The 25,941-nt window shown below is 38.2% G+C and overlaps 1 protein-coding gene across 2 annotated transcripts in view; it reads left to right on the plus strand.

Moving 5' to 3' along the window:
- CPQ (carboxypeptidase Q) overlaps nucleotides 1-25,941 on the plus strand; it is a 142,119-nt gene that overhangs the window by 112,352 nt on the left and 3,826 nt on the right. For both annotated transcript variants that reach the window (XM_041470900.1, XM_041470902.1), the window contains exon 7: nucleotides 1,169-1,370. In XM_041470900.1, coding sequence (XP_041326834.1) covers nucleotides 1,169-1,370 — 202 coding nt within the window. The remainder of the gene's footprint in view (nucleotides 1-1,168; nucleotides 1,371-25,941) is intronic.

The following is a 25,941-nucleotide window of genomic DNA, read 5'->3' on the forward strand; positions in this document are numbered from 1 at the left end:
AGGACATCTGAAAACTTATGTGAATTATTCACAGCCACCTGTAGTACGTATTTTGGTTTATATATAGAAAAATCTAAAATAATTATTTACTGAATTGTAGGCTTATAAATGCTGGTAGTGACATGGATCTGTTAGTTGCTGCTATCACATATCCCTTGTAATGATTTTCTTGTAATAAATAACCTATGGCATCCCTAAAATTCAGGCATGAGATCTGGGCATAGGAGTAAAACCTGCAGTGGGTTCTCTTAGTCACATTCAAGGAGGCCTGAAGTATACCTTGTTTTCTGCCTGACATGACCATAAACTCTTTTTAAAAAGTTATGTGCCTCCCCAGATCTCATTTTTTAATGGGATCTTCAGTCATGTAAAATCTCTACGTATTTAATTCCAATTAGACCTTTGTAACTGAGCAATCTAAGCAAATATGGTAAGTAAATAAATTGCTAATATTTGTTCTTTTAGCTTAAAGATTCTTCCAAGTACACACTAAAAGCAAATATTATTATGCTACTTGTACACAAAATCTTACCTTTCATGTTTCTTGTGAGGATTTACCTTGGAAGCACAAATTTTCCTTAAAATAGATATTATTTCTTCAGGTCTGGGGGAAAACTTTGGCATTTCAATCCTCCAATTGATATCAGAATTGACTATATGCTATATTGAAAATAATGTGTTTCTGAACAGGCAGCAGCTGGCTTTTAAGTAGACTTCCTCACAGTCTATGAAAGCTTTGGATGCCTCTAATTTTAAAGCCAAAGGACTTCACACTCTCTCCACTGCAACAGAATTTCAGAGTCTCAAGTCTGAGAAGAAAGGGAGAGTTGTAAATGAAAACTGCAATATGGTGGTGATGGCTTACCTTTCTAGGTGGCACTTCATAGATCTGAAAGCAAGTATTTGAGAACAGCAGACCAGTCATGTTGTGGGTCCTACAGAATATTGGTATATTATATCAGAATATAATTTGAACTGTTTCAGCCACTTCTATACAGAAAGATAGGTCCCTTCATTTATGCTTACGTACACATTTTCACAGGAAGCATTTCTCTGCTTCTGACAACAAATTTGTTGTGGTATGCTCACAATGACGCCTAGATTCCAGTATATGATGCCAGCTAAAATAACAACCACAGCATAATACCTTCTTTTCTTACATGTTTAGGAAAATATCTCCAACTTTGATGTCGTTATGGAGTCTGATGAGGGCACCTTTCAGCCATCTGGACTGGGTTTTTCTGGCAGTGCTGAAGCCCGGGACATCGTGAGGGAGATCATGACTCTGCTGCAGCCCATCAATGTTACGGATGTTTACGACACTGCAGATGGAACAGACATCTCTTACTGGATGAGAGACGGGGTGCCTGGTGAGTGTCCCTGAAGCCTGGCAGGGGACACTGCTCCCACTGAGCCCTGCCACGTCAGATCAGTGGTCCCATGTTTTCAGAGTACTAAGAAATTCTTTCTTCCAGGGAGTAAAATTTACTATAGGTAAAATGCATAAATGTTAAAAGGTGACCAGCAGAAATAGGACATAAAATGCATTTGAGCTGCAGTTTAATAATGGTGTAGATTATATGTAGAATAAAATGCCTAAAATCTTCTTTTCGGCTTTAAGGATTTATAATAATTAATCCCAGACTGGTGGTTTATAAATAGTAAACCAAGGCAGAGGGGAATTCTCCAACGCAGAAGAAATATTTTCAGATTATTATTAGTTTTACTTTGAAATTCAGGGCTTCTTCTCTCTGTTTTATATGCTGGAGAAACAATGTTTTTGAGATGTGACATTTAAAAAGCTATGAGTCATTAAGGTGTGATAATGGGGTAAAATTCTGAAAAGTTTGAAGTAGTTTAGGGGTTTATTTCGAGGATTATATGTGGCTCCAAGTGAGAAGCAGCTTGTTGGCAAAGAAACTTGTAAGCTGTGGAAGAGATCCACCATTGACAGCACCCCCATACAGAGCACCCCCACACTAAGACAGAGGCTTTCAGAGCACAAGAATCCCAACTGGAGGACAGCCTGAGTGAAGCCTTAGCGAATTTCCACTTGAATAATAGTAGAAAGAAAGGTTTCATAACAGCGGTATTAAAAAAGTTATGATCAGTTGTAAATTTTAAGGTTTTCTCCTGTGTTTTATGGCTGAAGTAGGCAGGCACATTTCTCATGCTAGTTTTACTATTTGCTACTATATGCTTAGAATCTTTTAATATTTAATTAACTGCTGTTTTTTACCTTGTGGAAGAGAGTGAATCATGGAATATATTATTTGTATTTATGGTCAGAACCCCTTGCTTCTCACTCACTTAGGGTGTACAGAGATACCATAAAGTTGACTGCTTTGATAAATGTATGAATATTTAATTTTGAAACCAAAATATCTGTACTGGGCAAGAAGTATGGATGAATGGATATTATTAAACAGTTAGGAATTCAGCTTCTGTCCTGCTCTCTGGGTGAAGTGGAATCGGTTCAGTACCATGTCATGCAGCTGTGACAGTGGCGCTGAGTTGATTTGAGAGACTGTAAGCACTACTGAGAGGCTGTGGCCATGCATCATCCGCCACAGCCTGGAAGTGCCTGTGAAAAGATGTCTGGTCCAGAATTTCAGACCAACTTATCTGTGTTGTAGGTGCAATATAAGAACTCACCACTCAGCCTATGTTTAGAAAGTGCAAGGGTATCAGAATTATTTCCTAGGTAAGGTGTTGGCAGCATTCGAGGGGGTCCTTGGGGACTTGCCTTGTGCTTCCCATCTGAATGTGACAGATTATGGAAGAAGAGAGAAAAATTTAACGTTCAAACACCTTATTTTCAGTTGATAATGTGAGTGGTGCTTGTGATGGCAGCGGGCATTGAGCTCTTGCACACCACTTCTCATCAGCTGTGGTGCACCTGGAGCATAAGCAGCTACAGCTTGCCATGGTCCTCTTGATTAGTCTTTGGGCTACTCAGCAGGAGCAATGCAGGAGAAAGCCCTCTCCCATGAACATCTGTACTCCTCAGAAAGCATAAACTATGAAAAATATAAACCTTGGGAATATAAGCTCAACCTTGGGAAAACACAAATACACCAGAATTAAGATCTCAGTTTTTAAATAAATCTGATTTGTTTTCCTATTAAGAATTTGTCACATTAATTGATGGTGGATTTTTTTTTCTTTCTGTAGCTTTGGTTCATTTAACTTCCTGTTAATCAAATAGCAAAGTGTTCTTGCAGCATAAAGGAAAACTGATTCTTTTCTTCATAAAGTCCCAGTGAAAAGAAATTAGCTCCACTAAAAGAATTTTGGCTGCTTTAGATTGTATTTCATGCTGTTCCAGGGAGAAGTCTAAGACATCTTCTAATCTTCATGCCTTGTCTGCAGTATTCTCCCTGCTTGAATGAGCCTTTATGATATATAATAACATTGAAACAAATTGAACACTCTGTAACAGCTTTTATAATTATGTTCAATTTAAACAAGCAGTCAAGTGTTGACACTTCATCAATTTTATTTAAATATTTTCTTGAAAATATACTTGGTGGCTTTCTTTCTGCAACAGGGACAGAAAATACGGTGTACTTCTTGAACCTTAAGAATGGTTTCTGATATAATTTCTCTTGAGTTTTCCCCTTTTCAGTGTGAAATAGATTCCAGGATTCACCTTTTTAGATGCTATGAATATTCTTCTCCTCCTACATCTTTTGGTCTGAAAGATACGCAGAGGGCAACACTACATGTGTTTTTCAGAACTGTTCATAACTGAGATAGGCAAAGAGACTGTAGCTTCTTAATCTCTGCTATTTTGAGTGTGTTTATTTTTGATGGACATGCAACGAAATGCTACTAAACAGCAGTGATTATTCTGAGATTTTAGGATGAGAGGGGCCACGAGTTCAGAGTCCTTAGTAAACCACAGACTGAAGCCTAAATATACCTCTAAAGCACAAGCAACGTGATCTGCACCAAACACAGCATCCTAGTTCTTTGTGGCTGCAGAATGCTAGGAATATTTGTAAGTGGCCTTTACATTGGATTGTTTTGAGAACAGTTCAGCCCAGCAGTGAGGAATGTCTGTAGTTCTGGTTTTGTACTGATAGCCAGTTTTCAGCTACTGAAAATATTTGCGTAACATTTGTTTTGCTTTTTCATGAAGCATAAATCAGAGGAAAGGGGGGATTTGTGGTGTTGTATTTTATTATGTCATTTTACAGTTTGAGGTGACCATTGATTCTAAGACTACTCATTTAATAATTATGGAATTATCTTCCTCATCTTTCTTTTAAAGTGTTCAATTCCATATTGTTTTTATTAGGGATGTATCCAGATAGTGGCATATAAAGCTGTTCCTTTGCAACACTAAGTCCTAAATGAAGTTTGGCTAGAATTTGCAGATATAGGTGGGAAGATAGGTTGGTTGGCTTTATTTATTTGGTTTGTTAACATACTTTTTCACAACAGGTTTCCTCAGTGTCTGAAAGGGTTAAAAAATGATTAAGCAAGCCCTGCTAAACCAGTGCTAGGATATTCTTGTTGAAAAAGTGAAGTATCTGATTATCACAGATACCTGATGATGACCAAAATGCTTTGAATGTGATTTAGAGCAGTTCTTAAGGTAACAGCCCTGGGTCTGGATCAGCCTTCCCTGCAAGAATCTGAGAAGGGAGGATGAAGTGTTTTTATTTTTATTATGGAATCCAATAAACACTAGTTCAGCTTTAGGTGTTTGGGGAGATGAAAACAGGTGCTTTTGTATTTTTGCAGAGGAATGGCTGTTGTGACACATTATTTCCAGGAAAACTGGTTCAAGGATGCTCCTTTCTGCTTGTCAGGGTGGTTATCTGTTGCTGCAGTGCTTATGATGGGAATACTTGTCTGTAAGGAACTAAGTTGTATTCGAGATCAAGCTGACCCAGGACATCAAACAACTCCCCAAAGGCATATTTCAATTCCTCTTTTAAAAATCAACCCGTGGCCTAAAGGTGGAACTCCTTTTAGACTGTCACTTTGAACCTTGATGATTGTTTGTGTTTCTCTGTCTCCACAGTGACTTGATTTTTTGTTACACTGCATAAAAGGAAAAATTGTTCTTCCGAAATTAATAAACCAGTAGTCCATTTAATTTTAATGTTTCTTCGGAAATCAAAAATTCATTGCTAACCCAATCTATTAGTCATTCAGATGTGGCAAACAAAGACCATAATATAATTTCTCTTATTTTTTACATGTTCATAGTGCTATTTTATTACCTTCATCTAAAATATGCTGTATTTTGGCCTGAGACACCAGATTTTGACTCGGATTATTTCCTTTTGTATTATGTAAGAAGTTAAATCTACCCGTTTTCTGGAGCATGCTGCCCTCTCTACCCCTGTCCCCATCATCCCTGTAGCACCAGACTCAGGTGCAAGCCTGCTCCTCTGCTCACTGTCAGCCAGGGACATGTCTGAGAAAGCAGCGTAGCAGGAAATCTCCTGGACTTGAGGTTGTCAGCTGGACACGAAGAAGTGAGCAAACTCTCTTTCCCAAATTATAAGTGTTCATTCTTGTCTGTGTCGCTGTTTGGAAGTGATTGTCCACTGTGATGCTTGAAATGCTGCCTGTCAGATTACCTGTTTCGTACTGCCACAGGCTTGGGCAGGCTCTTTGGATCCAGTTTCTAAACTTCTTTTTATTTCCAAAAGAATAAACCCAGAAGAAAGATCAGATGTACAGTCTAGGGCTTCATAGCCAATGCTGAAAAGCCTTGGACTTGATGCTGCAGGGGTAAGGACTGTTGCACTTGACAAAACCTTCCTACAAGATGAGAGAGGGGGAAAGAAAAAAATCTCTGAACTGTAGGCATTAAACTTCTTCACTTTACTAGGCAGCATTTGTGTCACTTGCAATTTGAGATGTTTAGCACAGGAAATCACATGTAGGGCTCCAGGTGTTTGACAAAGTGACAAACTCAAGGCAAATGTCTCCTCATTTGCAAAAAGCTGGGCAAAACTCCTGAACACTACTCACAGAACTGAAATTTAGGGACATTATTATAAGTACCTAGGTAATTTTAGGTACTCCATAGGTGCCACATTTTTATATTTGCTGAGTTCCCACTGCTCTGGGCATCTGTTGAGCACAGTGCCAACACAAACTACTATTTGTACGTGGAAATGAGGGCTAAAGGGCTTATGGTGTACATACATGTCCTGCCTCAGTCTTGATCTCAATAAGTCTGAGATATACCAGAACTGATGTCTCATAATTAGCAATATGGTATTGCTTTTTCTAAGGCACTCTTTTCCTTTTAAATATCTTCTTTTATCATTCATAAATTCATATTTATCATCATGGTGAATGAGTGTGTTCCACTGCAAAAGCCAAATCATTTGCAACTTGGGTGGTATTAAATTAAACCAGTATGCTAAGAGAACAATTATAATTGCTTGGCACTTTAGGAACCTACTGTAAGTGCTAAGGCTATTAGACCCATTTAAAATCTTGATTGCAGAAAGAACGGTGTGTATTAATCTGTAAAATAATTCATCTGTTCTCTAATTTATCATTGTTCCAATAAAATAGGCTGTTGAAATTAGAAATTACTCTGGAGTAATTAAATAAATTTAATATGTTGCAACTTTTTATGAAGGTCAATTCCTTAAAAGGCACATAGTTTAACATAGTATCTCAGTTATATTAGCCTTTCATATGACCTTCTCTGTTTTTAATAAGTTAATAAAGTCTTTGAGAATAATCATTTAATGAAAGGAATAGTCTGTTACTTATGACATTTTCTTATAAATTGTTCTATTAGACCACCAGACGAATTTGACAATACTTTACATACAATTCCTTCCGCCTTTGCTCTGCTTGGGCTAGTCCTGTTTTGGCACAATGGAGCATTGTCTACTTCTAATCATTAACAGGAAGCATCAGATTTGCAAGGGTATTTTTGTTTCACATAGACTAGACACAGACCATGCAAAAATGCATCTGGGATAATACTGCTGGAGAGAGGGATGGAGTCGGGCAATTAGGCACAGTGCCTGAATGCAAATTTTCCTGGTAGTTTTAAGAGGGCCTTTGTATTATATTTCTCATTAGCAATTCAGGCTATTTGAGTTAAAACAAGTCAAAGTGGATGAAAGCAAACCCCTTCTTCCAATAATGTTAGCGAGCTCCAGAAGAACGTTGCAAACTTGGTGAATTCTCTGTCATTTTGAATGTGTAAAACAAGACCTAGGTGTCCTTCAAAAAGTACAGGGTAATTCAAGCAGGAGAGATGGGCATGATGCTGTAGATAGGAAATGAAATTCTCTGCCGTGTGTTACTCAGAAGGTGTGATGGTAATGGGTTTTGCTGGCCTTAAAATAACTGTAAATCTACTAGTAAACATTGCAAGCATTTTCATAATGAAATGCTTCTTTCTCATTTAAGCCTCACCCATTTCAGACTAGCTTTTGAATATCGTAAACTCTTGTGTTCCATTTGTACAGCATTAATATAATCCTAATTACCGTTACAAAAATAGAACTATCATTAACTTGCTGATCCCAGAGGAAATTTGAACTGTGAAACCAAAAATACTTGCAAAATGGTATCATACATTGCTGAACTTCTAAACACATTGCTGAATTTCTTATTTTATTTCTAGGTAATCTCTTCAGTATCTGTGATGCTTTTTATTTGCAAGTTTTCTTGGTGGTCACAAGTAAATGAATTACAGCACACGGGTTATGTAGCTGCTATTCCATGGCTCTTAAATATTTTTTTTAATAAACTTAGGCAAGGCAGCTTTAAAATAATCTTGTACTAATAAATTAGTTTGAAACACTGACATTCTGATTGACTTTTAGGATCCTAGAAGTAAAACTGTTCAAGTACTTTCAACCCAATACTAATATTATATAAGCTCATTAATCTAGAATTGAAAGTTTAAATTGGGGTGTTTAAAATAAAATCGCAAATTGTAATGGTTCTTGCACTTTTTGGCTAGTAGACTTCTTTCTCTTATTTTCTCACTCTTCTTCCTTTTAGTATCACTAAGGTTTTATTTCTTCTTTACTTTTAGATGCTTACTCTTCAAAAACTTACATGAGATGGATTGGCATAAGTGACCCTTTTGATAAATAGGTTCTTCCTGGAAGCATATGCAATTCCTAAACATCTCAAAAAACGTCAATAAATTTGCTTCTCCAACTCACCTTTTTAGTATCAGAATATACTTTGTCTCAGAAAAGAAACTGAAAATAGCCAACTGAGGATCTCATTCAGATGTGGGGTGTGGTTGTTTTTATTCTCGCTGTTCCTCTGAGAGACATCTTAATTCTCTATTGTTTGCTGCTTAGGAAAGCTGAATTCTGTTTCTGTGAGTGGGAATATTCTCTATCAGATGGAAATATTTGCTATTTGTTGATCCTAAAAAACAAGTGTTCTACATTAACACACAGAGCTCAGTGTTAACATGTTAAATAGGCATTTCAGAAGTACAAGTTAGTCAAGACTTATTCCTAGAACTGGCCTTGGCTTCGGTGAAGTTCATGCAAATAATTAAGTACACAGAAAGAAAACATAATAATAAAAAAAGAGTTTAGTCAGAGTTCTGTAAGGAATTTGGATATGTTTGCCAATGGAAAAAAAGTGAGGAAGTAAAATAAGATTCTCTCCACAATTTGTTTATTTTTTTATGTTTAGAAATGTTACTGTATGAAAAGTAAGACACATTGATATTATGGAAATGCTGTGAGATTTCTCACCAAGCTTATAATGACCTAGAATGTTTGTTAGTAACAACAGCAGAAATATCTGTGGATTCATAGATTTCATTCCTGGAAAACAAATTGTAATGGCATCAGTATTAAAAGCTGAATAAAAATAAAGCATTTAGTAGCATTCCAGGAAGACCACATGTATACTCCTCTCGATGGGAGGGACAGAGGTTAAATGTATTAAGGTCTGGCTTGCAGCTCTCCAAGTACTTTCCTATATGAAGTCATATGATGAGTGTTTCTAATAGGATTCTTCAGGGCTTGCTTCATCCTCAACTATTTAGAGTTTCCATTGGTTTGGAGTCAAGTTTAAAACTACAGCAGAACACAGCTGATGTAATTGCTATACTAGATTGATAAAGAATTATGAGAACAAGCTGATCAGCCAGCCAGGGTGATTATGTCTCCTCTGGCCAGTTTATTCAGACCTTTTCTTTTCTGAAGTCACAAACAGTATAATATTTAGAAAATATCACTTCCTTGGACCCGTTGGCTGGCCTATTTCTAAAGAGGCCCCTACATAACCTCATTGCCACAAGGTTTTGCTGGTGCCTCTTGTGCAGCAGCTCCTGTTCTGCAGAACTGCTGGTGCACCTCCCACCTCCCACCAGTTCTGTGGCCATGGGTTGTCCTCTTCCAGTGCAGGACTTTGGTTTTGTCTTTGATGAGTTTTCTGAAGTCCATGTCAGGCCACTTCTGGATTTTGAGCTCTCTGAACAGCAACTCTGCCTTCCAGCATACACAGCTGCTACTTTCACAGATTTTAGCAAGACACAGGCCACCCCTGTCATCTGGATCATTGCTGAGGATGCAAAGGGTGCTGACCTGGCAGGTCACACCACTCATAACCAGCCACCTCAAACTGTTGATGGAGACCCTTTGGGCCAAGCCATCCAGACTGTTTTCCACCCACTTTTATTCCACACCTCCAGTCCATAATTTTCCTGGAGACTGTTTTTCTAGTTTGTAGTTCATAGAATCATCACAGGATTATAGAATTGTTTGTGTTGAAAGGAACCCTAATGATCATCTAGTTTCAACCCTTATGCCATGGTCAGGGACATTTCTCACTCGGTCAGGTTGCTCAGAGCCCTTGGACACTTCGAGGCATGGGGGCATCCACAACTTCTCTGGGCTGCCTGTGCCAGTGCCTCACAGTAAAGAATTTCTTCCTAACATCTAATCTAAACTTACTCTATTTCACTTTGAATATGTTCCCCCTTTCCTGTCACTACATGCTCTAGTAAAAAGTTCCACTCCATCTTTCCTGTAGGCTACTTTCAGGTATTGGAAGGCCACAATTATGTCATCCCAAAGGTTTCTCTTTTCCAGGCTGAACAATCCCAATTCTTTCAGCCTTTCCTTGTAGGAGAGGTGCTCCATCCCTCCAATCAACTTAGTGGCTGCCTCTAGACATGCTTCTGGATCCTGCTGATTTAGATTTTACAACAGGCATAACATTTGCCTTTTTTCAGTCATCGGGGTCTTCCCCTAATTGCCACAACTTTTCCTAGATGATAGATAGCAACTTCCCAGTGGCACTGGCCAGCTCCCCCAAGCAATGCATCCAGGAACACTGGTTTTTCTTTGCCCTATTTGGTTAAGTAATCCCTAACTTAATTTTCCTATACCATAAGCAGTACCTCTTCCCCTGTCTTTCCAATTATGCTGCCATGCACAGACCTGAGAGTTTTTAATTTTAGGCTACAGAAATTACTTTCTTAGTATTCTTTCATTGCTTATTATAGCTAATATAGCAATATACCATAGCACTTTAACAGCAGTTTTCTCCCCAAAGTTCCACAAGTTTACATGGAAAGGAGGCTGTAGAAACATCTCAGCTGACTGTGCAGAGCACACTGGAGATGTGAACCAAGTATGATTTTGATTCAGCATCTGAATACTTTTTAGTGACAGAGTTTTAGATATTAATCAGAAAACTTGTTCCTTCCTGAAGCAGCAAACACAACACACTTTCATTTGCAGGTGACATTTTTGGTGTAAATGTCTGAGGCCTTTGAAAAATGCTTTTGATAGTAGTCCAAACTGAACTTTGAACGAGTACAAAACTCAGAAATAATTTATAAAGACATCTTCCTCAAAAGAGCAAGTTCAAAATTATTCCAGTGGCAGCCTTTCCAGGACATTGTTAACATTTATAAGCCACAGAACTGGAACCTTTCTAAGTGTTTGTCTTCAATACTCATTCTACAGATTGGGCCTACAGTGCTATTGAATTTCTGAAGAGCAGAATTTATTGAATACCAATTTATTTTTCCCAGAAATCCCTTTCCGGTGATATTATATGTGTTTTAATGCAACAATTTCAGTCAATTCAGACATGGTCAATTCAGACCACAGCAAAATACTTAAGTGTGAAAGAAACTGAATATACATTTGTATTTTGTATTGGCAAATCCTCAAGAAAGGATCGTGGGCTGCATAGGAGAGAAGGTACAGGGTTACTGTTCTGTCTCTGACATCATCTGCCATAATCACTGAACAATTTATAGTTCCTCAGTTTCTCTAATGATAACAGTTACCCAAGGGCTGCTTGTGAGTTACCTTCTGTCTATAGGGTGCAATAAAGAGGAAGGAGTCATCATTACTTTCCTAATTAAGCTGATCCATCTTCTGCTGGAATCATCAGACCTTGCAGCTATTTAGCACAAGAGCTTCACCTGAGCAAATGTTGTAGAGTGTAAAGAAAAGGGCAGCCTAGGTGGAAGCGTAAGCTTCCTATATATGTATTTTAGGAGCACATAAACAAATCTGTCTGCAAGGACAAAGCATGAATCTCAACAAGAGAAACAGTTTATTGGAATTTCCCATGCAAAGAGGCAGAAAACCTAATTAAGATTTACTATACATCAGGGCCAGTCTGTTCACAGCTCTCAGCTGTTTTCAGTGCCCGTGACAGAGTTCTGTCTCAATTGCCATGTGAGGCCTTGGAAATCTACCAAAGAAAATAGGCACTTCTCCTTTTGCAGTTCAGTTCTATTAATTATGTTAAACACAAGCAATGACCTTCTGGGACAGAAGAATTTTTGTAGTTGTTGCTGTTGTTTTTAAAGAAAGCTAAAGTAAAGAAAGCTAGGGATTTTCAGACTCTGCTCTCCATACTCCCGAGGGATTGTGGATTACTCCTAAAAATGTACAACCTCATCTCCTACTAAGAGCACAAGTTTGTTGTCAGGGCACTTGATTATCCAATTGTTGTCAGTTGGGATAATCTGTGTGTTAGAAAATGTTTATGGATTTAAAATTTGAAGCAGTTGAAAACCATTAATGTGGCATTGTGGAGGAGAAAGAAGTTGAGCAGCTTGATTTCTCAATGGGCAGATACTCTGTCCTACAAGCAAAGACATGGGAGTTTAGAGCATTGGCATTTTACAGCTATCCCAAATTCCTTTGGGGATGTGCACAAGCACCTCACCTCCTGAAAGATACTGAAAACAACTTAGAGTTGTTAACTACATAGAGGAGACAGAAAAACTTAAATTCTCTGAGGACAAAGGTTATTAGGAAGAATTCTAAAGTAGCGTGGTTTTACCTAAACAAGGGTCGTCCCCCCAAATCCAAACCCATAGCAACAACACCCAAAGCACAATGGGAGTTGATGGGAGCTGGCTGAGAAAGGACAGTGATCGGTTGTCCATCTCTGATCAGAGATATGTAAAGAAACAAAACTGTCACTGGTGAAGGCACAGAAGTGATTTTCAAGATATTTTTTTTGCTTTACATTCCTTAATGGATAACTCCTAGAGGAATAACTTTTAGCACTGTTTTCCACACACATATGAATTGCAGTTCATGTGAAATATTTAGGAGCAGGACATTTTTCTGATGTAAAGCTCTTGTTCATAAAATAGAACAAGATTACTCCAGAAATTTGGTGTCTACTTGCTATTTGCAGGGTTCACTTGGAATAGTGATCCTGAATTTCCCTCTGCCTCACAGGCCAAACTTGGCTGGAGCCATGGGTCAAGCCAATCACCAAAAAAAGATGATCTCTAGTCTGTTCAGTAGCTATTTCAGAAAGCCACACAAACAGATGAGATTTCAAAGAACCACAGAGCTGGCAAGGAGGTTTCTAGAAAACCTCTAAATAGTCTTGATTCCAGAATGGTCTTGCCAATGTCTCTGTCATTTCTTTCACATTTGTTTGGGCTGAACTTGAAGACTTGCTGTAATGGAAACATTATAGACCAGATGGCCCGTCCCAGTGCTATTCTTAGTGCTTAAAATTTTTCTCCTATCTACCCTATTCCTGCTGCAATTTAAGAGCTTTAAGTCTCATTTCTTTTCATTGTGAACCTAAAGACAAGGTTACTTCTTTCCACTTGCAGCAGGTTTTTATGTGAAGTTGATTTTTTCCTTCATTGGTGTAGTAGTTTATGCTAGCACGTCTTGATCATTATCCTGAGTTGTCTTTTCAAGTATCTCACTGGTGAACATCACTGAAAAAATTGTCATCATGCTCTCAGTGCCCCTGCCATATGTCCCTGATTAGTGCCATCTCATAGTGAAGGAAGACTCTACTCCATTGCTTTGGTCTATAATAAAATAGAAAATAGTCTCAGACCCATATGATGCCCCAATGTAAAGATTCTTCCATTTTTTACTCTCTGAGTATATTTTTCATGCCATTTGGATCAACCTTGCAGTATACATCATTTCCTATTTCACTTCTGGTGGCCTTAGTGATTAACATAACTTTGAACTTTTATACATATTTTGTAGGATCAGAAAGTTAGTTCAAAGGGAGCTGTTATGTACACCAAGTTTCTGGACCATCCTCTATTCTGGTAACATCTGGAGATCACAGTGCTTTGGTGCCTGACATTCAAGGCATTGATCCTAGGTGTGTGTTTTGGGGCTTCTTCATAGAGAGAATGCATTGCAGAAGTAGTTTCTCTCAGTAGATTAGCTTTTTTGTTCAGGAAAAAAGATACTAAGATGTGTTCATTTATATAAACAAGATCTATTTTGATGAAACTAGAATAGAAAATAACAGAATTGTGACTATTTCACTAAGAATAAGCATTTAGATAAAATATAGAGTGATGATAAATGTGATTTTTTAAAGATTTTATTTCATGTATATATTGAGTCAAGAAAATACATATGATTGGAGTATTTGGTTTTGCTGGTTTATTTTACTTTATGAAAAAGTTTTGTGTGCCTTTTTTCATTTGAGTTGGGAAAAGAGAAAAACAGAATTGTGTCATTTGCTACAGAATGGAAAGCCCTGTGTTTCTTAGTTCTGCCTTTCATGGTCTGCCTCTCGTATGGATTCCAGGAAGCTGCAGTTTTTGCATCATGTATTACTGCAGCAAGATAATATGGGTTATAAATTATTTGTTTAATCAAAGGAAACCCATCTTTATCCTATACAAGCTGCTGTCTGGACTTTGATGCAGACAGGAATCAGGCTAGTTCCAGGTTTTATCAGATTGACCACTTAATTTAAGGTAGAATCCACCAACTAAATGATTACAATCTCTGGGGAAAAAAAAAAAAAAAAAGAGAGAAAACTATATGAGAGATATATAAGCAGCACTATTACGTGATAGAGAGTAACTATTCACCTTTTGTAATATAACCAGAGAATCAGAGCATCAGCACTAACCAGCTTTAAGACACACTTCTCTGGACAGGATATAATTGAATGGAGGAAACCAGCACCCCAAGAGGTTTTGAAGATCAAGATCAAACACACATTTAACGAGGATGGAATACTGCATGGGAGAAAGGTGCAGCAAAGGCTGTCCACCACAGAGATATGAAGGCAAGCTCCTACTCAGGAAGTCCTTAATCTGTTGATGGCTGCACAGGTGTGCTGAAGAATAAGACCCCTTTCTCCCATTTTTTTCTCAAAACATTGGCTTCTACCAGAGGGAAATAGGCTGACTGAATCTTTGAGGTTTTCCCCAGTTCATCTGGTTTTCTGTTCTGTGTAGTGCTGGTCTGCAGAGAGACTAAGCACTGCTAAGTAATCTGGGGAACCAGGCTGACAATAGATGTTACAGTCAGTACCCTTTTAGATGCAGGGATGTTCTGTGAGTTAGTTAAAGTGTTAGATGAATTAGTTAAAGAGTTACATGTAAATTATGATGAAGTGTTTCCTTTGAGCCTTTGTGTAATTTAAATCCTATGTTTCTGTGCTACAGCGAGGTGCCTGCAGCTTCCTGCTTGGCCCAGCAGAAAGGTAATGTATGGCAGATGGGAAAGGAAAAGGGTAAGAGGGAAAGTGAAGTGACAGGCATAAAGCTGTGGAAGTTCTTGGACTTTCAGCTTTCTAGGATAACTACTCCTAAACAAAAGCATCTTTTAGTTGATTTTCAGATTTAAGCCAGAGACAAGCAGGAAGTATTAATGATACCAATTACTGTTTTTGACTCCTTGTGCATTATTTCTTTTCTGTGCTTTAAAAGTGCTGACTGAATCTGTGGGCAGATAATACATTGCAGCAGCAGCCATTCATTTCCAAATTACAGAGACTCTGAGATAAGCTATATGCATTTGAAACATATATTAAAAAATAATAAAAGACAGTGGTTAACTAATTGTCTTTTCATTCATATTGCAGAGCAGAATTAAGGGCTGCTGTATGTGCTACAGGTATCACTGAAGGGAGTCTGTAGACAAATACTGCTGAAGGCTGGGCTGTTGTGATGGTGATTTTTGTTGCACACAGGCATTGATTGGTGCATCTTGCAGCCTGACCCAAACCCTTTTATCTGTAGCCGCTGCTGGAGAAAGAGGCACAGTCTTGTGGGCTGCTCTGTGCATTCATGCAGTCAATGCTGGTCCCTTCTTTTGTTGTCATGTTCAAAGGTTGCAGAAATAGATGATCACTAGTGGCCAAAATTCCTTGTTTTGGCAAAACCTTAATTAGTTCTAGGCGTGGGGTTTTTCCCCATGCAGGACTAGGGAGGTTCCTCAGATATTTGCACAAAACTGCCACTGCCAACCTTGAAATTGGTATTAGTGCTCCAGCCACCATTTCTCTCGAGCTTGGAACTACCAAAAACATGAAAGAGATTGGGTTGGACAGGGCAGCTCTCAGTCTTTTGCTGAGTTGCAGTGTGAGGATCACAGGCTGATCATGTCAGAGCTTCAACATCCTACTGCAGCAGCTTGTTTTCTTGGCCTGAACAATTTTAGCCCTTCTGACTTCAACTAAGAAACAGATTTCATTGTGCAGATGAAACTAATCAACAAGTTTTAAACATCTCAATCTTGAAAACAGCCCAAATTATACACATCTTTAATTTTAAATCCCTAAGATATGCTAAATGGGAAGCATTGAGAAAACTTAATTAGTCTGCCTGCTTCTTCCTATAGTTCCTAATTACTATGGGTACTTTTCTTGTCCACCAACACTGCTGGCTAGATTTTAGGGCAGATGTTCTTGTGCAGTTATCATTAAAAGCACATCCACTAGATGCTGTTGAAGCCTCCAAGCGCTCAGCATTTATGTCTTTTATTCCAGGATGCTTGAGGGGAAGAAGGGATCATCACACAGTTAAAAATGTCATTTGCTTTCTGTATCTTTTCTATGCAGCTTCTCTCTTTTGGTCAGACAAATAGCTGCCAGGAAATTTGTTAAGGGTATAATGTTTTTGAGACATAGTTCTCTGTTTTTGAGAACATTATCTCAGATTAAAAACTTTTTCACTCAGTATACTCACCCCAATGACAATTTCACTGTCCCTTAACCCGAGTAATGACTTCGTTTCTAATTAGAGAGCAAGGGGGAAGGGACTGCCTGTGGTTCCTGGAGCCTGAGGTATGAGAGTGCTAAGAAACACTGTAATAATTTAACAGGTATGAGAGCTCCTGCCTGCTGAGCCAGCTCTCCTGCATCTGTGGGCAATGTGGGAAATGGGCAGGATCACTGCTTTGCCCATGGCTTGTGTCAGTCCTCCCCAGCCAGACCTCTTTTGGTTTCACCTCCCTGAGATCTGCAAGTTGTGTCTTGGTCCTTGGCTCCAGCCCTCATTATATTTACATGGGCAAAATCATCTGTCCCCCAGTTTTAGGTGTAGAGCATCATTTTTGCAGCAAAAAATAAGTTTGTAAGTGTTGAATACATGTCCCCATCAGGAATAGCATTTTTCCTTGCCTTTTGCTGCTTTTTTTGGATCATTCTCTTCTTCTTTATATTTGCATTGTGTTTTAAATTCATTGAGATAGGGAAAAGTGTGGTTGCTCTTCTACTGTTTCAAGGAGTGAATGTTTGGCCACACCATTTGCTAAAATAGACGGTGGTAAAGACACTCCAGGTGCCTCATCTAATTCCACAAAAGCCTTGGGCTCTCAATACACAGCACAAAAATCTAATTATGAAGTAGTTATTGTTGTCTTCTCTACTACACCTATTTTTCCAAACCTAGAGCCACCTTTGGAGTCACAGCAGTGAACCCTGCTGGCAGTGGTGGGATGTAATGGCAGTCTGTCAGCCTGGGAACAGCTTGACTGTACTTACCTGGAATGAGTTACTTATTTAAAATCTCACTTGTGTGCTCTTTGACCCTGAAAGGAAGATGTGACAGGGGAAATATTCTCTTCTTCACTCAATGCTTTCTAATTTCAGTGGCTGCATTTAAAAAAAAGGTTGTGCTTTTTCTTTGCCTTTTCTGCCGAATCTGATAATAGCTAAGGCTAAGGTCAGACTACCCAGGACTAATGAGACCAACTAGTTTTTCTTCTTTTTTTCTTTCTCTTTTAGGAGTGGGAAATGGAAACTATTCAACTAATAAGCATGCACAATTATTTTGCAATGATGGGCCTCAAAGCAAGAAAAATCATCCTGTCTTTTTTTTTTTTTTTTTAACTATCAGATGCCTGTTACTTCTAAAGCGAGGATGTAAAAGTAAAGGGAGGATGTCAAAGTAAAATAAATATTGGCCAGAGTGTAAAAATTTTTCATTCAGGTTATTTTTAGGTAAGGTTTATAATCCCAGTTTGACTGAGTATTTGTTGCAGTCCTTTGAATATATACCATGCCATTCTGTTTTGCAAGTGTGCATTTGCCTCCTGAAAGGTTTTTAATTGTGTGTAGGTTGGTAGATATATATGTATATATATGTTAATATTTATTTTTATGTATCTGCTCTGTAAAAAGAGTCTTCAATGTATGTATTTGAGAGGAACCAATAGTCTAATGGTATTCTGGTGATGAAAATTTGCATTTGGGGAACATGTCTTACCCATGTGGAAGGCAAGCATAACAACACAGAGATTAAGGGTTTTTTAATTAATGTATTAAATTCTAGCTTCTCTCTATTAAAATAATTCTAATCATTTGATAAAAATCTTGGTCTGGGCTGCTAACAATCATCATCACTGGGTCTTTTTGTCCCTTTGCATTAGTCTATAGGTGGTGTTTGACTGTGGCAACATAAACAACTTTAGAAAAGTGTGCATGTGCTTCATTTCTTTGACTAAATCCAAATTGAAATTACTTCCATTTATACAACTGTAAACATTGCTTTAAGTTTTAGCATGGACACAATATATCAGAAGGATGATGGGTAGTATTTAAACTAATGGACGTGTATTTGCTTTTTAATGTGTAGTGTTTGGTCACTGTTATCAGCATTTGTTGCATCATATGTAAAACATGTCTTTTGGAGTTACCTAAAAATTTCTGTAAAAGTATATGATTTTAAATAGGCCTTTGCAGGTTTTTATTAACAAATGGAGAAAAATATGTATTGATCCTTGATTTCTGCAAAATTATGATTGTGATGGAGATAATCATATTGATTCTGGAGGGGGATTTACTCAACAGCTTGGCACTCATGGCAGCTGGACTCACTAGTGCCTTGTTCTGTTTCTGTACACTTTCACCAGGCAGTCTTTGCTTTCCATGTTTTAAATGAGGCCTTCAACCATATAGGTTTAATTTGAACAAAACCAAAGCTCAACTTCATAAGAAAACAGCGTAGTAAAACACAGAATGCAGAAAGCCTGTGTTTAAGACAGATGCTATTTGCACTTACTGATGTAACTGAGGATCTTTCAGTGAAAGCAAACAGGTTAAACTTTCAACTTGAAATTAATTGTCAGCTTCTCTTAGTGTTCTTCCTGAGCTTATATGTTTTTTTTTTTTGGTCTTAATATATTAGCATTATGACAAGCGCATTTGCTCTGTGGCAGAATAGCTATCACAGCAACTCAAATTTACAGGCTGGAAGAGTCGTGCTAGTTAGGGTCATTACTTTATTTGCTTTCTCTTCTTCTAGGATTAGTTCTGCTCTGTGGATTAACCAGAACCCACGTACAAGTAGTGATACACTGCAGAGTCAGATTAGGTGTGAGGAATTTCTCTACTTCTTTACTTTAAATGGCAGAAATTCTTTGATTTCCCCCTTTCTTTTCCTAGTGAAGCCCCATGTAATTTCATGGAGCATTAAAACAGAGAGATTCTGAGATTGTGAAGGGCAATGTTGCAGCAGGTGTCTTCACTGTACCTTTACTATTTTTATCTTTCTTTTTTGTGTGTTCTTTTGTAGTTTTGCTGACAAAAATATGCAATCTGTTGCTTAAAGTATTGAATAAATATTCATTCCTGCTACTTTGTGTTCGTTACCCATTGGTTAACATGATTTTTGACTACAGCAGAAAGGTTTTGGGGTTCTCTGAACCCTAATCCCAATGGTGGCTTGCATCTGAGGTGCCCTGCACTATGGGTGGACCAGCTGAGAAAGGTGTGAAGGGAGCAGTGTTGATGCACTGCTATTTCCATTTCACATGCTTTTTGCAACCCCAGAAAGTGTCCCTGGACCTGTAGGCTTTGTGGCCCTCTGAGCCTCAACCCTAAAGACTGAAAATTCCCACATTTGGATAGTCCTGAACCTTGCAATAAGCTTTGAACTTTGTTTCAAGAACTTCTCAACATTTCTGTTACTAATGAACTAGCTAAATATACACTGGTTTGGAGATCAAATGCAAAAGATATTTCATCACCAATATCTGGAGCATCTAACATGTTATGAAATAACTTACTGGTTTAAAACTCAAGTATGCATTACTCAAATAACCACAGATATTTTAAATTATATTTTATTGTTGTAGGCATAGTGTATTCTTCCAGCTTTGTATAATGATCCTACATCTAAATATTCTTCATCTAAATGATCCTTCATCTAAATATATTCTTCCAGCTTTGTATAATGATCCTACATCTAAAATCCACCATGAACTTGAAGAGTTTGATAGTCTCAGTGGAGTGCCAAAAATAGAGACAGTAAAACCATGCTCATCCTGTGGGTGTGGTTGATTTCTGTGATATAAAATACAACAGACTTGTAGTGTGCTTAGGATGTGTTTTACTTTAATTAGGTGACTGGTTTGGTGGTTTGGGATTTTTTTTTCATAACTAGTTAAGCACCAGAATGCTCATTAACTGAATCTTTTCACCACCATCTGGGCAGAAGGGAGCTCTGCTTAGTTGGGTCTCATGACCATTGGCATTTCTAGTAGTGGGCTACTTGGTGGGAAGGCTCCTACAGGAACTTTGTGAATAAACATCCAGCTGTAATCGTATAGAGGAGCAAAGGCTACAGCAAATGAGAACCTGTGTGTTTCCTCTCTGTCTCCAGCATCCTCTGGAAAAGCAGACCTAAAGGCTTGCTTTAAATTGGTTTGTGAGTTTGGCTTAGGAAATAGTTCCATTTCTTGTAAAATACGAGGAATCTTCTTGAATGGTTTGAAAATGCAAATGAATGCAGACAATTATGGCAAACAGAAATGCTACTAAAATTCTTGACAAATGGGTCATTTTCATGGTTCTCTCTCCCCAGATGTGACTTTTAAACAGTCTAGGGGGTGTCTCTTTCCACAGCTTTTCTGGGGTGATTTTGGAGGTAGTTGGAACAGGGTGTTAGCAGGAGGGTCTTTGGCTAGCAGAGAAGGTTGAAGAAAGCACTTCAATAGTTTGGGTTTCTAAGCAACCTTATAATGTCAGCTACATGGTGCAGTTATACAGATAGAAACATAGAAATGCATTTGGTCAGGAAAAGATGGTTCAAATGGGTCCCTGTATTCACTTGACCCTTTTGTGTGACATTTAAAACTTAATGACATTAAAATAAATCACACGCTCAACTCAATATTTAACTGCTTTACTGAGCTGAGATGTAAACAAACACATAAAAAATAATTCTAAATTAGAGAAACTGCTGATTTTGCAATGACTTTCATTCCACTTACAGTGTTTAAAAGAATTCAAAATGTAAGGGATTTATAAATCCAACAATCACTTTTACAACTATCAACTTTTTAAGTAGTCTCTGCATAACATATGTAGGTATATACATAATTTTAAAGAAACCAAAAATTAAGTAAATGATATTAAAATATACACAATATCTACAAACATAAACAGGCATATAATACATGATTATGTACCTAAATTATGTACCTAGATTATGTATCTAAATTTATATGCTGTAATCCCCTAAACAGGGATCTGTGTTTTAGTTAGCCAGTGTGGTCACAGAGCCAGAACACAAAATACGAAAGTAATTCAAGAGTCCATGTTGCTTTGGAAGAGAGAAGTCATGCCTCACCAGTCTAGCAAAGCATTTTCAGAAGAGTTTGTAACCATTTCTGTGGCTTGATCTGGTCAGTGAAATTTAGCTGAGTCTTGAAAAGCCCCTGGATCAAAGACTATAGAGGAAGATGGTACTGTGAGGTGAGAGGTATTTTCCTCCTTTGTGGTAAATACCTGATTTTAAAAAGGTAGAAATAAATTGTCAGTCTTCTTAATGGAGAAAGTCCCAGTCGCCTTTTTTTTGTCACTTTGGATGTTCACAGAACTCCATGTTAGCTGCAGAGGGAGTGAACAGCAAGGATAGCAAGTTGGCAAAGTTTACTTCAAATGTTTGATATCAAAACTAAAGCTGACTGTGAAAATGTGACAGTAATCTTATAGTAGAAAATAGATAAAGAATACAACAAGCAGTGACATTTTTGTGTCAATAAATGTGGAGTGATGCAGTATAGGAACTGTGGATACAGAGCAACAGGACCCATGTTATCTTCAAGAAGAATGATCTGGAAATCACTGTGGATAATTGTCTGAAATTGTCAAGTCAATACCCAGGGTAGAAAACACTGTTTCATGGAAGGAAGGAAGGAAGGAAGGAAGGGAGGAAGGGAGGAAGGGAGGAAGGGAGGAAGGAAGGAAGGAAGTATGCTTAGGAGGTGTGTCGTGGTGTGCTGCAGTCACCTCATGAGTCCATTCACATGCTGGTGTTTGCAGGGAGTACTGGGCTTCCCATCTCAGAAATGGTGAAACAAAGTTAGGAAAAGGAGAAGAAGAATCACCAGAAGCCTGAAGAGATACTGAATAGTTTCTGCAAGAGGAGGATTATTCAGCTTGGGAAACAGCTGCTGAGTTAGGTGTGATTAAACTGTGTTAAGCCACCAGTGGTAGGAAGCTGAATGAAAAAATGGAGGGTGCTGCTCCTACAGCTCACGAAGTGAGAACGGTACTGAGCCCACAGGAAATGTTCAGGCACACCATGCATTGCCACAGGGAGCTGTGGGCAGAAGTATAAATAGGTTCCAAAATTAGTGATGAGTGGGCCTGTGGAGGATCTCTCCATCCCAGAGAGTGAACCTGCAAGTGGGTCATGCTTAGGCAGCACCAGCTAGGGAGACTTACCCTTTTCTCTTTTTTTATTAAAAAAAGAACCTTGACAATTTAAGATGGAGGTTGGATGAATGGAGGAAAAACTTCCATTGCTTTTTACTGTTGAAGATTTATATGGGGTTTTGTGAGATTTTTCCCAGTCAAGGGCTGTTTAGGATATTATTTTAGAGTCTAGTCAGCCTGTACTCTATGAAGTAGAACTGCTTCCTTCCCTGGCACCTCATTTCACAGCATTTCATGCAAGTTTAGGTTGGATCACCCGCTGTCACTGGTCCTCTGATGCAATAAGTGAAAGGTTAATGCATTGCAAAAGTAACTGTGATAATCATGAGCTGTAATTTAGTCCGTTTAGTGTATCCACAGGACTAATTCTGAATTGCATTAAGCAAAACAAGAAGTAATGCAAACTTCATATTGCCTCCCTTATACTGTAGTCTCATTTAATTAGTCACTGAAACAACCTCCTGAAAGCTTTTCCTCTGTCTTGTTGTTTGAATCATGAATTTTAAAGACTTTTGAGAGAGCGACTCAGGAGGTGAAACAGCAGGGCTTCTGATGTCATTTATAAGCTCTGTACTGGAAATTATTTCAGTGTCGGTAGCCATGAAACTCAAGCAACTTAGCCTGCAATTTCATCATTTGAGACAAGAAAACTAATGCTGTCAGTGCCCCACTAAACAGCATTAGCATTCTCCATTCCCTCTGCTTACTTGGAAAATGGATAATGAAATAATTGGCATTAGAGCCAACTGTCAGCTACAGGTTATCCACAAAGGAAGAGGTTAATATAACCACTGAAATACATGCAAGAGATGCCCACAATAATTGGTTTTCATTACAGTAGTAGTTCTGCAGGCTGAACTTAGGCAGGGACAGCACACAAAACATCTGTCCAACACCTAAAACAAGCAGTCAAGCACTCTACAAGGCTTGCAGCAGAAGAGATGTTGAGGTACCTATGGAGCATTCGAGCCAGCCCATCCTAAACACAGCTACCATTGCAGCAGATTTACTCCCTGACCACTTGAGATTTGTGACTTTGTTGGGTTTTAGGAAAGCACAAAATTAAAATGAAAATAAAATAAGAAATTGTGTTCCTGTTCCTTTCTTTCATCAGTTTTTCCTTTTGTAGGTCTTTGGCACCTATCCTTTGAAGGAAAAGCCATGTGTCTTCTTACTTCCACCCTGAAGTTTTGACCTTTCAAAATGTGTGAGGCAGAAATGCTCCAGCTATGAGAAGGGAGAGGCTATTGATTCTGTTACTGTGTGTGAGGAATAGAACGCTCTTCTGTGTTTATGCTTTCCTAATACATACCAGTTTTTAACTGCATAGGAGATTGTGATGTGGCCTTTTGCCTCTTATTTCATTATTTTTGAGTACTTGATGTAAAAGAAAAATATATGTACATTTCATCAGGATTTGCTTTATTTTTAAGGCATTATAGACTTTTAATACATTCCTAAATAGTGTCATTGGCATGAAAAAGGTCTGAGATTAGAATAAACTTGAAAATTAAGTAAAAGCATTTTTTACCTGTTTCTTAAAGAAAAAGCAGGAAACAAAAGCAGTATTTAATAGATGGGGAGAAAAAAAGGAATCTGTCTTTTATATCCAGGGAAATCACTGCAGAAAAAAAAATAAGGTTTCAGGTCAGGCATCTGATGTCTTGACATCTTACTACAAGCAATACCTTTAATAGCATGTAGGTTTGTCTTGACACGAAGGTGAAGCTCAAACAGGTACTTGGAAGATGCAAGCAAAACCCATGTTATAACCCCTTTCTCTTTGTAAACTTTTGGAAACATTGAGCAAATTATGCCTTGTTAAGTAAGGCATTTCCAACTTTGCTGTTAGGAGGCAGTACAGCTTACTCAATAGGACACTGGCCTCAGCTCAGATGTCTGGCATCTATTTCTTTCTCAGCTGCTGTGAGAAAATGAATCTGTTGTTTCATCTCTGCATGCCCCTTTCATCCTTCAGCCCTCCTGTCTGTTTAGAGTGTATGTTCTTCTGAGCTGGAGTCTTTTCTCTTTGGAGAGGTGTATGTATACCACATAAAACAATAGAGTGGCAATTCTGTCAGGTCCTCTAGGGACTGCTATAAAATGAAACCTGAAAAAGTTACACACTTTTTTATAAATCATTGGTGTATTAACTTCACTGTATAAAGCAGCATCATGCAGAGGTCAGTATCCCAGAGATCCAGCTGTAATATTGAAGACCCAGGACACCCAAGAGAAGTTACAGAGACAGTGGGGATTTTCCCATTGTATCTGAAAGATTCACGGCATAGCTGTGAATTTCACTTGAAAGCAAAGACAACTGGGAAGCTATTGATAGGACTCTGTAGCAAACTTGTCCACAACTCACATTTGACTTCCTTTGGCAATTGAATGCTGTTTAGGGTATAAAAGAAAAGAAAGAAAATTTAGGGAGGAGTGTAATGCAAAATGTTTTAAGATGTAAAATTACTCTGAAGTTACTGCATGCTTTGCATGCTTTCCCCATTGAAGATATCTGTGTTTTATGGAACACACTTTTATGGAAACTGCCTTTGTAATCATTCTGATAATCATTATCTGCTTTTCCAGTAATTTTTTTCACAAATGACAGTAATTTGAGTGCTTAAATGTCTGGCAATAGTTTCATTCTAGTTATGACAGCATTCTTATGAAGGCAGTAGTGCCTGACAGAGAGTGACAAGAAGCAATGGTCATCATTGACATGCCCATCATTCCTTTTATCTCAATAGCAGCTTCTCATCTTCTTAAGCTGGCAATAAGACCTTTGTCAGTTTATTAATGTGTGAAGAACTGGTGTTTTATATGAACACATTGTAAGGAAATAATATCCTTATCATCAGCTAATGAGTGCTTGCATTGGGCATTTCATGCTGAGATCAGAAGCTAGAAGGGATGGAGTGTTTTTCAGAATTCCTCAATGTGTGTGTGTTTTCATCAAGTTCATTTAGTAATCATAGCTGATTGCTAAGAATACATGGTCACTATGAATTACCAAAGCAGCTGCTTTTCCCTGCCTTCTGCAGTGCATCAAACCAAGCATGACATAGCTGTTTATGCAGAGAATCATCAAATGAGTTCAAGACAAGAATGAACTTGAATTGAAGAAATTTTTTTATGTTGTGTGAATTCTAAGAGATGTCTGAAAGACCCAAGGCACCCTGGGTTAGAGTGCCACAGAATGGCTGAGTTTGGCAGGCACCCCTTGAACTCACTTAGTCCAACTCCCCTGCTTAAGCAGGGTCAGCTGCAGCAGGTTGCTGAGGTCCATGTTCTGTCAGGCTTTGAATAGCTCAAAGGATGGAAGCACTGCAGCCTCTCAGGGCAACTTGTCCTAGTGTTTGACCTTGGGGATCACCAGTGGCACTAGATAGCTGCTGATGCAATAGCATGCATTAAATTAGATAACTAAGCTGTGCTGAAGAGGGTTTTTTCTATCACCTTGTAATGGTGCTATGAATAATCTTTGTATTATTTTAGTGAAGCTGTAAATTATTACTTTTCTTCAGT

This window comes from Pyrgilauda ruficollis, unplaced genomic scaffold, assembly GCF_017590135.1.
Source record: "Pyrgilauda ruficollis isolate IOZ18807 unplaced genomic scaffold, ASM1759013v1 scaffold25, whole genome shotgun sequence".
Taxonomy (NCBI): Eukaryota; Metazoa; Chordata; class Aves; order Passeriformes; family Passeridae; genus Pyrgilauda; species Pyrgilauda ruficollis.